Below are 13,150 nucleotides of genomic sequence, written 5' to 3' on the forward strand. Positions count from 1 at the left end.
TTTTTTTTGGGACGGGCAGTGTATAATGCTCACTCTAATGAGGGTTTAGTCCACAATAGCCATGGTTACTTCTTTCTGTTTTTGACACTCTATTTATAGAACACTTTCGCATCTGGCAATGAATTCCTCACACCTTTAATTGATTGAATTCCAATCATATTGTTCACTCTATTTGACTGGATAAATGTATGCGCTGGCTATTGTAATGTTTTACAGAATAAAAAAAGAGAGGGATGTTGATACACAAGTACTACAAGATGATTGACAGGGTTCAGCCTGCCAACCACTGGAATGCCACAAATGTTTCCACTAGTGGTTGATGGTGGGAGTGGAGGGAGTTGACCCACAGGTTATACTTGTTTTCACTCATGTATTGCTCAGAGCAATAAAATCAACCACTATGCCTTATTGTGTAAATTCAACATTAAAGGTTCAGTTTGTAAACTTAAGGCTTAATCTACTGGCAGAAATGGAATATGATATCTATAGGTATGTTTTCATTTGTGTATAATCACCTCAATATAGGAATCATTGTGTGTTCGTTACCTTAGAATGAATCAAACCAAACACTGGCTCTAGATAGAGCCTTTCACGTTTTTGTGCACTTTGTGGTGTCTCCTTCGCACTTGGAAGGGGAGGGTGAAATGAGAGAGTTCCCATCTGCAACTACACTGCTAGATGCCACTAAGTCCTTCTACACTGTGCGAGAAAAGAATTCGTAGTGCTTGTCCTGTGCAAAGTCCCTTCTTAAGTCCAACCAAAGCTCATGTAAAGGCAGTAGTCATCTTCATCACTGGTGGGTGGCTGACACACTAACCATAGTTTTCTGGCTGGTAATCTGGCTGAACTATTTACCACCTGTCTGATTGTCTGATTGTCTGACTGCTCGTGTTTCTTGCCCTGTCTGATTTTGCCATCATATTGTTGCCATGTTCCCAGATCTCAGCAATCACTTGAGGTGACGTTTAACAAAATAAAACAGAAAAAAGCAAGCCGATTCACACAGCACAGTGTTTTCTTTCTGAAAATGTCCCCTTTTACATTGAAGCTACCTGCATACACAAGATGCATCCTAGAAAACTAGAAAATTTAGAGACTAGTTTTCCAGTCATGAAGTAGTAGTAGAATTTGATTAAATTTGCCTAATAGCCAGGAAATAATCAGTGTTGTCCTCAAATTTTTTATTTTGTTTTAAATTTGAAAAGAGGAAAAATCTGCTGTGGTGAGAACAACTAGCTTTTGTGGCGCACTCAGCTAGGTAACACGGACTGTCCCTTAAACAATGACGACAGTTTCGAGCAACTGCTGCCCTGTATTGTCTAGAAAAACTCCTGGAAAATGTCTTGGAAATACCCTGTCAAATGATTTATTAAAGAGTGGGAACACTCGATAAGCAGTAGATTGTGTCAATTCCCCAGTCAGAGAACCAGAAGAAGAGGGGGAAACAAGATGACATAACTAAGAGCCAAACCTCAAACATTTCTGTTTGTTTTATCTATTATTGTGAGGAAGGGTCCATCAGATCGGTTTGAAGAGATCATGAAACTATTGCTCGGTTACCTGAGTTAAACGTTCACTACGTCAGAACTTATTTGTAAAGTGTTTCCATCTCCCTTTGAGAGCTTCTCTTTTTAGAAAAAAGGCAAAAACCAACTTAAGCTAACGTAAAAACTTTTTTTCTGAAATTGAGGAAGTTACTTACTTACTTCAAATTGCGTATAAAATACATTGATGAAAACACAGCTACTAAAGACACTTCACCTCTTTGATGTTACACTGTGTGGAGGACCAGTTTAAGCTCCACTCACAGTGTATATGTGTACGGCTTCACATCTGTTGACTACAGTTAGTCTATTAACAACTGCATCAGATCAGGCTGATCTGTCACATCGTTTAATCCTGTCCTGAAAGCAGTGGTGCCACTGGAATTTTCACACACACGCATACACACACACACACACACACACACTCAGTCTGACAGCTGCTGTGATCTGAGAAGCCATGGATCGCCTTTTATTGCCCTAGCGCTCAGGTTCCTCTTTCATGTGCCCCTCTGGCCTCAGGGGCACTTCCCGTGTGTGTGAGTGTGTGTGTGTGAGTGGAGGTGCAGGGCTCATTCCTGGCCTTCAATGCGCTTCATTACTACCACACAGCGCTTCAGCCTGCCCAACAACACATCAGAGAGACTGGGGAAAGTAGGAGGAGAGAGGAGAGGGAGGTGAAAAGATGAAAGAATTGACAATGAGTAAGACAGAGACAAACGGAGAGGAGAAAGATGGAGACAGGATGTGAGGGGGTGAAACTGACAGAGGAGTGTAGGTAGGTGCTGAAAATCTGAAAAAGAAATTAGCAGAGAGAAAGAGAGAGAGATTGGGGAAAGGTGGGCTAATATGATGGAGAGGGAGCGATAGGAAGAGATACAAGAAGAGAAAGTGAGTTGGTTTGTGTTGTTTGTTTGAAGCTGTTCTCACAAAGAGCTTTGAACCAATAACACTAATGAAGCACAGAAACTGCTGCAAAACCCAGCAGGAGAACTGAGACTTTTGTTGGAACTAAACACACACACAAACACTCAGGAACAAACAAGATGTGGAACTGGAAAGCAAGCTGGGAGTGTTTTATAGATTCCTAAAGAGCAAACTACATATATAACACTCCTTGTCAGTGTCTAAATATGAATATTCCAAAAGTCATTTTCTGACCTATCACCAGTATAGTTAAAGGCTTGAGGATTTTCCTTAAAAAACAATGTATAGACGAATACAAAAATAATCCCTCTCAGTCATCACTTATGACCCACTAGAAGTGTGTGCTGGTGTCTGTATCTGCAGAGAGCCTGCCCCCGTCTGTATTTTCTTATTGTTTTTCTGTGTTCAGGACGTTTCTGGGCGTCAGCCCTTTGGCAGTGCGTAGAGTGTGAGGACTCTATAACAACGTAGCGACGGTCTGTGTCCGTATGACTGAGGGTGGGGCTGAGCTACACATGTGCAGATCCGCAGCAGACAGGATGAAGCTTGCGCTTCGGCTGCCTTTCATACAAAATCTGGCAAGGTAGCTCCTTCCCGCAGGGTTGTGTAGAGGTGTGGAATATAAGCACTGTGTGTGTTTTCAAACTTATAGTTTGAAAAATTCTGGTGGTGTGGAGTTAGAAATACGTGACCTCTGTAGCCCGCTCATCTCTGCTGCAGGCTAGAAGTTCCAGGCTACATTAGCCGCTGCTAGCATAACACACCTGAACCTCCAGCCGAACTGTAGTTATGTAATGTGTCATTGTCAAAGAAGAATGTGTGGAACAAAACAGAGGATGTCTCTGGATCTGCTGCAGTGATTTTAAACTGTCTGTTGTGAGTCGAAAATTGCTATAGGAGATATAAATCTACTCTTTTAGGGTTAGAAAATTGTAGATTGGGGCCATGTTAAAGGAGAAAAATTTTCAATTTCTGGTGTCAAAGTCAGACAGTTTCTGCTTTTAGATTTTTGAATATTGTACACAGCCTTAATTTATATTTTTATTTTTGTTAAAAAGCTTTCCTATTTTCTGATCTTTTCCTATTTTAATTAGCTAAACATGCAACTCTCGACACGTTGACTTGACTTGATATATTCAGCATAATGTTCATTAATTCCATCAGCACAACAACAGAGTCACATAATACTCACCGCTCTGCTGCTCTCAATTTCTCTTCTCTTACAGAATTAGTCGTCATTCGCTGATTAGTTTCAGTCGTTTCAGACATTTTTTAATCGAAGTTAAGTTACCATCAAGTTTCACATTAAAAGCAACTCAAAGGGCATAATCCTTCCATTGCCTGGTAGGCTTTTATTTTGAAACATCTGCAAGAAGTGTTGAGCTTTATTGACGGTAGTATTGATGAGTAGTGTGAACATGATACCATATTATTATTATTACTTCATTATTATTCATATATTACCTAACTATTACATCTTAAAATGACCCTATTATCACACTTTAATTGCAAAGTTAGCCCATTTTTTTAGTGTTCTTGCAATCTATTACTCCATTGTTACCTTGTTATTACTGGGGAAATATATTTGTGTTTGCACTGCGAATAGTGTATTATACATATATAGATAACAAAAACATTTTTCCAAGTAATGTCTATTATGTTTTTTTCAGTCAGTTTCACTACCAGCAGTATCACACAGTGCAGAAGAGGTTTGACAGGCAGGCATAAAAGAAGAGAATGGATTTAACTTGTTTACACGCAAACATCAAGCTTCTTATTTGTGGGCAGGCTACACACACACAAACATACACACACACCACGGACTGAGTTCATCTGTTTTTTGCCATGCTATAGAAAAAATGCACAGATCTTTATTATTGTACTGTTATATTATTAAAACTAGACATTTATTTCAATAATTTGTTGTCTTTTCTGGAGGAAGCGCTCAAAGACTCTATATACATATGATAATGTTTAATCTACTTCTGACAGCACCTGGATCAGCCTTCAAACCCAAACACAAAAACAACATGGAGAGCAAACATACATATGTACCTGTAGTCTTTCTGTGCCCATCTGACTTCATAGTGTTCTCAGAAAATGTCCTCAGAGCACATTTTAACAGAATGAGGGACCAATGTGAAACCATGGAAACAAACCAGACAAAAACTCTGCTGGCTGAATCACTCGGGCACAATTACTCTGCTGCTTCAACCTTCTCCATTCTGTTGTTTTTCTCTCCCTTTCTCGTTCCTGTCTTCATTGCCACTGAGAAATGTAGCAATAAGGTTTCCATATTTTACTGTAGCAGATGTGAAGTATTGAAAAGAGCCACAGTGTTTATATATATACTTTTATATGTACATACATACATATTTAAATATATTTATCTATAAAGCCCAAACTCACCAATGATGTGTTAGTCCGTCTCTGTCACTAATTTCTGACTTTCCAACCCTGACTGTGGCTCTCAGCTCCAAGCCCATTGGTTTCTACTGAAGATGTAAATCTTTCAAAAACATCTCACAAATATTAGAGATATTCCACTATTTTTTCCTTCCCAATAAAAAAATCTGATACCTGTACTTTGTGTTAACCCCTTTGTAAAACATAAACAAATGCACACGGAATAAATGCCATAAAACTGTCTGTTTCTAAAACTATTTAATATCTAGTTTGACAGTCAGTCAGGTTCCCGTTTCAGGGATACTAAATAACATGGTATTGGATCAGTGCACAGACACGAAGTAACTGGTTAATTTTAGGCAGTATTGGAGGCAACTCTAACAAATATATTTGTTTCATTAAAAAAATCACTTCCCTAAAACAGCTGCTCACTGTAGTTGTAGCCCCATCTGTTGGGGAAATTTGTACGTGGGATTGAGTCAAAATAAACTACAGTGTGTGTTAATGGCAATGAAGTAACACCAGTACAGTAGTCATGTTTTTAGAAGTTGCGCGACAATAATGGAGCTCTGTGGCACAGAGGAATAATCCTATCATATAATATTCACATATCTAATATGATACATAAATATAATAATATCAGGCTTTGGATACACACATTATACTTATTAGTAGGGTCAGTTCACTGAACCCTAGCCCGAGCAGTGAGGTCCAGTCACAATTTAGTAACCATAACTAGGCACAGCAGGCCTGACAAACTTTGAATTTCTCAACACACAGAAGGGTAAAACTGATACTGACATAAAAAGAGTTATTAGGACGGTGTCTTTTCTAGCGTTTCCGAAACCAAAAACACGAGCACAGGGGTATAAGGAATGGAATAAACTGTTTGTCTTGTGTAACGTAAGCTATACTATATTGTAAATTAAGTACAAATATAAATATAGTATTTGTATAGTATAAAGTGTAATAAGAGGCAGAGTGTAATTCCCACTCTTCATTTCTCCTCAAGACATGAATTTCACCTGACTTCAAATGGAGTTAAATGTTTAATTCGAGGCACATCAGTGCTGAGTTCAGGACTAATATGAGTGATAAAAGTACTCAACCAGCAGAAGTATGTCAATTTATTTCTGTCGTTTGATCAAACTAAAAACAAGTGATCCCATATGAATCCTCAGAAAAATATTGATACAATTTCATTGGGTACACGTAAAGAGATCATTAAGCCTATAAAAAATTTTGCATAAGAATTCAAAATAGATTATTATTAGAATTGGCAGGACTAGATCAGCAACAGTTCCGTTAGTTTGCACTTGAATGCTTTCAAATGTGAGCTGAACAGGTCTGATTAGTTTGACACATCATGAAAAAGGAGTATAACCACTTGAATACAGCTTCATATCCTTTAGGTTCCTAGTGATGCTTCTGTTTTGTTCTATTTTGATCAAGCAGGGGGTGTGCAGCACATCAGTGCCCTGCAATTTTGCAGAAAAAAAGTTTTGAGAAAGTTTGCCAGCCTTTGTTTTTCTTCTACATTGTCTCTACTTTCCATTACTGAGTAAAAACAGTTGTTGTACATAATACATTTTTATGTGTTTGTTTTTCCTCAGCTGGAGAAGAAAGAGGTGACGCCACCCTTCAAACCTCAAATCTCTGACGACTATGGCCTCGAAAACTTTGACACGCAGTTTACTAATGAACCAGTGCAGCTAACACCCGATGATGAGTAAGTTCTGCTTCTCCAACTCACATCACTGACATCATTAAAGTCAACCTCATGTGAATAATTTAGAGCACTCTTTTCATACGTGTGTCAGGCAAGTGAAAACTACACACTTTGTACAGATCCATTTGCAGAGACTTTTCAGAGAAATTTGCTTTAGGTCATACACTACAATAAACTGTCTGTTTTCTTTAGGTCTCTGCAAGTTGATTTTGATAGAATAGTGAAATAAATAGAAGTCAGTAACTTCCCGAAGAGTAGAAAAACAATTTGACATCTAACCATTGACAGCCCTCTTGACTTAAACTGAAGTTTTAATTAGTCTTACTTTGTGCGTAAGGAATTTATTTCCTTTTTTTGACATATTTTTCTATATTCAAATTATTATTTTTATGATTTGTGGAAACCCCCTCTAAGCCTCAGTAAGGGTTAAATTAAATCCTACAATGTTAGCATAGTATGCCCCACGACATGCAACATGTGAACGGTCTTAAGAACATTGATGCAAGGTGTTTTTTACTTCTTCATTAGGTCCACATAGCGTTGGTGATTTAAGATGTCTGTCCTTTTATAATTCAACATTTTGCAGGACCATCATGCTGTCAGGTTGGTAATCCTCTCAGGAAACAGCAGAGCCCAGTGCTATGTTCGTTTCATGGTATAAAAAGGAGGGGACTAGCTTGTGTTAACTGTTTCTGTTTTATGGATCCAGATGTGGTGATGAACTGAACTCACAGCAATGGACAGTCTTGTAACACTCTGTATGTTACCCACTGATTCAGATCGCAGAGTCACGTAGTACCGTGCACAGAGCTGAAGTCATACATGGGGCTAAGCAATGTGCAACAATATCGGCCCCCAGCTAAGTCAAAACAACAAAGTAGCGTAAATTAAACTCTGAGGGCTGTTGACAATGAAGTGATCAATTGAACTAATGCTATTACAGTATTGGCATCATTCTGTACCAAGATGTACAGCCACTGGAAATAACAATATAAGGGCACTATCAGTGCAGAAAATAATAATAATAAGATATCTACTGATTTCTTAGCAAAAATGCTTTTCAGTTTCAGTTTGGAGTATGTTCATAATATATGTTTACTTGCTTTTTATTTTAATATATTTAATATATTCTAACTAGAAAATTCAAATTTGTGTTTTACTTTTGAATGTCACAATAATAAAACAAAGCATCATACCACAGCCAGGTTGTTGGTCAGTGACACTTCTTGGAGCTGAGCAGTGGCCATCAGGACTAAACTGTGTGTGTGTCTTGGCAGGTGTGAGTGTGTCCAGCTGTAAAGGTATAAGTGATCAGTAGAACCTGTCATGGCTTAAACAGAGATAAAAAAAAATAAACGATTTTACATCCACAAACAGTGGATGATGTGCAATCTTCCAAGAAGACTTCTGCATTCAATAAAGAAACCCCCCCACAAGTTCCCAACATTGACATCTTTATCAATCAGGGACATTGTTTTGATTAATGCAAACATGGATGTCAGGATCTGACAGAAGTCCTTGTTTAAGCTTTAGCTTTGGAGAGAAAAGGCTGCAGAGATCTGGCACAACAACAGACACAGTGCAGGCTCCGCTGCTGCAGACTGTCTGCAGCAACAGCACGGAAACACAAGCATGGCCTGTTTTCCTCTGTGCCATCACAAAATAGATTCCATAAGGCTTTGGCAGGCCCTGCCAATAGATATTACCAGGCTTATGTAAGACAACATTTTCATTTGAATCCATGCTGGATTGATTTTTTAGGCTCCAGTGTTTATATTTTTCCTGCAAAACTTTTATTGAACTGATTTTGCAATGGACTGCTCATACACAGAAGCTGAACTGAATATGTACCACGCCCAATTGTCATCAGTAATAATAGGACATGTACTAAGATTTAAAAAAAAAAAAAAAAGGATTGTTATCTCCAACAGTCCTGTACATAGAAAAATATGGGAGGGGAATGTCCTGTGTTTGTGCTTGTGAATTATGTATTTCTATTTCACACACAAGGCAATTTGTGAGTATTACAAAGTATGGTGCATCAAAAATGTTGATCCTGGGCGCCCAGTTAGCTCAGGTGAGGTAGAGCTGGCGACCATGTACGCCGAGGTGAGTCGCTTGCTGCCTCGGCCCAGGGTTCGAATCCGACCTGCGGCTACTTCCCTCTTCCCTGCTGCGTGGCTCATGTCCTCTCTCTGCCCCTGCGCGCCTGTCTATCTCAGCTTGTCGGATATTAAAGGCAATTAAGCCAAAGCACATACCTTAAAAAAAAAAAAGTTCATCCTTTTCATCAGTGAAAGATCATGGACAGGCCACTGGAGAGAAACACTCACGTTCAAGTTCAATGCACTGTTCAGTTTGTTTAGTTTTATAGAATTATTAGCTTACCGTGATATTTTTGGCCACAAGAATGGTAGCATGAAAATTTTATCCCGTCACATATTTAATCACTACACCTGTGAGTCTGGCAGGTAGCTGTAAAGGATTCAGTATGCTAGAAAGGTCATATGACCACATCTAGAGTCAAAGATTGTCTGTACCTGTTTTGAATGTCCACACTGGAAGGCAGGGTGAAAAGCCCGTTTTCAAAACACTACTGTCCTGATCTCTCTAAGGGCAGTGTGTCTTTTGCTGAACCAGGGATAAAGCTTACACTATCAGACTAGACATACAAACCAGTCTCTATATGCTTACTCAATAGAGACTGAGGATTGGCATTGCTAAAACTGAATGAAAACAAGTATAGTTAAAAAAAACAAAAAAAAAAACAATGCAAAGTCTTTGTGCCGGTGACATGCGGAAGTTGCACGCTTGTGAAGACTGTCGTACCGTATAACATCTGTTGGTGACTGCTGACTTCTCTTGATCATCTGGTATCGCGAGACCATCGGACAGTCTTTACCCTGAAGGTATTAGTAGAATAATATTGTTGTTTGTGGTTGCCTGGGTGGCCTCACCTGGTGGAACTGGCACCCCATGTGCTGGGGTTCAGTCTATGCAGCAGCAGCCATGTGTTCGAGTCTGACCTATGAAAGAAAAAGGAGAGAAGACTGTTGTTTGAAGAATGAAAACAGAGAGTCAGTCACATGTGAGCATGATTGTTGGATTAAGGGTTTCGGAAGGTATAAAAATAGTTGGACACAATCTAGAAAGGGAGGATTTCAGATTAGGGTTGGGCAACTGGACCAATATATCAGCTATCCGATTGGAGTACATTTTTTGGGGGAAATATCTGACATTCTGTTATTGTTTTTCCTAATTTATTAGTCTGCCTCCGAAGAAGGAGGCTCAGCGACAGACATTCAGCAGCACAGTACAGCACAGTAAACACACTGAGCCAAAGAACAAGTGAGAGGAAAGAATACTTTCACATCTAACTGGGGTGAATTAGAGGTGTTTTCTTTTTAGTATTGTTTTTTGGGGCCTTTTCCCTTTATTGAATAGGACAACTGAAGATAGACAGGAAAGGGGGTCGAGTGAGGGGATGACATGCAGCAGGTTGTGGGGGCCCACAGGTCGGATTTAAAGCCTGGATTTGACCAGTTTGACAACAAGGAATACAGTTACAAGGTGATTTACAGCAGCTCCGACTAGGACTCTGACTTTTGTGCTGGAGCACATCGATAGACATAGACTCCAGAGTTAGTGAGAGTTAGTGGGAACAGTGGAAAGACTAACAAAGATAGTTTTGAATGAAAGTTTTTTAAATGAAGTGTGTTTTAAGATGAGTTAACAAGGCAGTTAGGCTAGTCTATTTGAACATATCACCCAGCCCTATTCCAGATGCTATTTGGTGATCAGAAAAGCACTTAGTTCGAAGAATAATGAATCTTTAAGATCTAGGCAACACAGGACACACAAGGTAGCGCTGCTGCAGTTTAACATCTTTGCTCTCTCCATAGGAGAACAATAGATCACAGCGGTTCACAGCAGGTGTGGGACTGAGAGCCTTATTGCTGTTGTCTGTTAATCATCTATACCTCCTATCATTTCTGATGGTGCCCTTCAAGCTGTCAGTGTTTGGTATAATCACCATCAGTTCAGCAAGTGGTTGACGGCGCCATGCTTAGTAGCTGACATGGGCACCATCAGGGTTTTTCACTGCTTGTGCAACTTAAGGCTTTTGAACACATACAGCAATAACTACATCATTGTGAAATGGCACGGCATGGAGCAACAGTGTTAATTGGAGCCATATTAAATTCCCTTCATACTCTGCACCGATGACAGATGTCTTTGGGTAGTTGCTGTACACCTCTGCTGTTCACTATGCACCGATCTTCAAACCAGCCTCGGTCTGGGTGAGCCTCGCAGCTCATTAAGGGCCTAAGTGTAAGCATAAGGGGCAGTGAGACAGCTCTGAAGCTCATTTGTGATGGGGTTTGACAACGGGAGTCCGTGACAGACTTTAGAGGGGGCAATTGTGGAAGAGGCTGGGGTGGTACAGGCAGGGAAGGAGGGAGGGAGATGAGTGGGAGAGCAGGGTGGAGAGCACACTGCCAGTTCAGTAGTGGAGATATCAACCTGGCATCAAACACCACGGCACATCAAAAGAAGACGCACGCCTCCTCCCTGCGTCTCGCACTTTATCTCCCCACCCCTCTCTCTTCCCTCCGTTACCAAGGAGAGGGGCTGATGTCGCCCACTCCCGCTAGGAGGGGGTGATGCAAAAAGCTCTGCAGTCTCCCCTCTCTCCCACTCTTGATGGGTTTGGCACGAGAAGAAAGAGAAGTGAGAGCCGTGTAGGGAGAGAGAAGGGTAAACCCTCCATGTTAGAGATTTACATTGCGACATTAAAAGCCAGGATTGCTGGGGGCCCTTGCCAGAATGGTGAGGGGTGGGGGGGAGGGAGAGAGGCTTTAGTTTTTCTATGCTGTCTTAGAAAATGACAGCCTCAGCCAGTACCCAGAGAATCATACTTTCTTCTTCTGTAGCCTTGGTCCTTGGTGGTTGTTTTCAGGGACATGAATATGGTAGCTAGGACCACAATTCTGCTCTAGTCTGTCTAGTGAACCTGTTGCATATTGTAGCACTGAATGTGCTGTGTTTTGGGAAATCAATTCATTCATAAACTCATATATTCTTCTTTCCCCTAATTTATTTATTTCCTTTAAATAACAGCCTGCAGCTCAGGAACAGTAAGTATCGAGCATATTTAGCATAAGGTTCTCTATAGACCCTTGTTGTCAATTCACAGACTCCAGAGTTCTAGATCTGGATGCATATTATGCACACAGGCCGTGTGAGCAGCGCAGCTCAGGCGTTTCATCTACAGCACTGGCTCCCAACCTTTTTTTTTTCATATGTTCCCCCACAGTCCTGTCAGATGAACACAGATGATATGTTCCAAATGTGTTCATTTGAATTGAACGCTAATGACTATAAAAGTGAATATTATTGGAATATGTTTATATTCCAATGTTCTAATATACAGTTGAACTGTCTGTCTACTATTTCTGGTACAAGCTTGATATTGATAATGTTTTATCTAACTATTTATCCATTATTCTTGTCTTTTTTTTAACCATTTATCTGTTACTTTCAGCTAGTTTGACCATTTATCTATTTTTCAATCATTTATACATTTATAGCTAACTATTTTGACAATTTATCCATTACTTCTAGCTATTTTAAACATTTATCCATTACTCTATTTAGACTTCTCTGCTCACTTACTAAGTGTTGTTCACACACTCAATATGTTGATACATGTTTTTAATTCAATTATAATTAATCTTTTTTCAAGTAAGTTTCTCCACAATATTTTCACGTACCCCCTGGCATCTACACAAGTACGCCCTGGGGTACACATACCCCTGGCTGGGAATCAGTGATGTAGAGATACAGGTTGTCCCCTACTTCCATGTGACATTCACAGCAGGAATAAGTGAAAATGATCTATTGATAGTCATATTGACATCACACCATCATCATTTCACCTTTCACTACAGTTAATGTCTGTATCAGTAGAATATGTTGCATTGATAAAAAATTATTCAAGTTTTGTTTTCTTAAATATATTTTTTACCTCAACACTTCCTGTATCCGTTAAAAGCCCTCTAGCATTTCTATGTGCAGAATCCCTTCATTTGTTCACAAGGCCAGCATTGATGCTCATTATCAAAGGCAAACTCAATGTAGAAAGAGAGCTGGCAGTTGCAGCAGCAACTTACCTGAAACTTTAGTTTTTTTGGTATTTTCTTTCAGGCCTCTTTATTTTTCACTAATTTGCACTAATGAATCGGTGTCATCATTTATTTATTTTTAGTTGAAACATTATAAACTCACACAGATGTGTCCTTAACTCTTTCTTTGTGTCCACTATTAATTAAAGCCCACTCCAGTCAGAAATCAGTGTCTCTTCCTGTCCCAACAGTGTCCAAGGCTAGTTTCCTCCACAATTACAAAATGAATCCAAGGATGGGATGTTAGATTCAAAGTCAGGAGGGGTGACAACAAAAGTAAGGTTGTAACTAATTATTTTTTGGGGAACTGTAATATTATTACTGAAATGTATTAGTAATTACTGCCCAACAGTGCTAATGTC

General features: G+C 39.6%; 1 protein-coding gene across 2 annotated transcripts in view; it reads left to right on the forward strand.

Moving 5' to 3' along the window:
* The window catches only part of LOC118324909 (protein kinase C zeta type-like), a 132,533-nt gene that overhangs the window by 114,711 nt on the left and 4,672 nt on the right, over positions 1-13,150 (forward strand). For both annotated transcript variants that reach the window (XM_035657416.1, XM_035657417.1), the window contains one exon: positions 6,488-6,603. In XM_035657416.1, coding sequence (XP_035513309.1) covers positions 6,488-6,603 — 116 coding nt within the window. The remainder of the gene's footprint in view (positions 1-6,487; positions 6,604-13,150) is intronic.

This window comes from Morone saxatilis, unplaced genomic scaffold, assembly GCF_004916995.1.
Source record: "Morone saxatilis isolate NCDOM2014 unplaced genomic scaffold, NCSU_SB_2.0 Contig15, whole genome shotgun sequence".
Classification (NCBI taxonomy): domain Eukaryota; kingdom Metazoa; phylum Chordata; class Actinopteri; family Moronidae; genus Morone; species Morone saxatilis.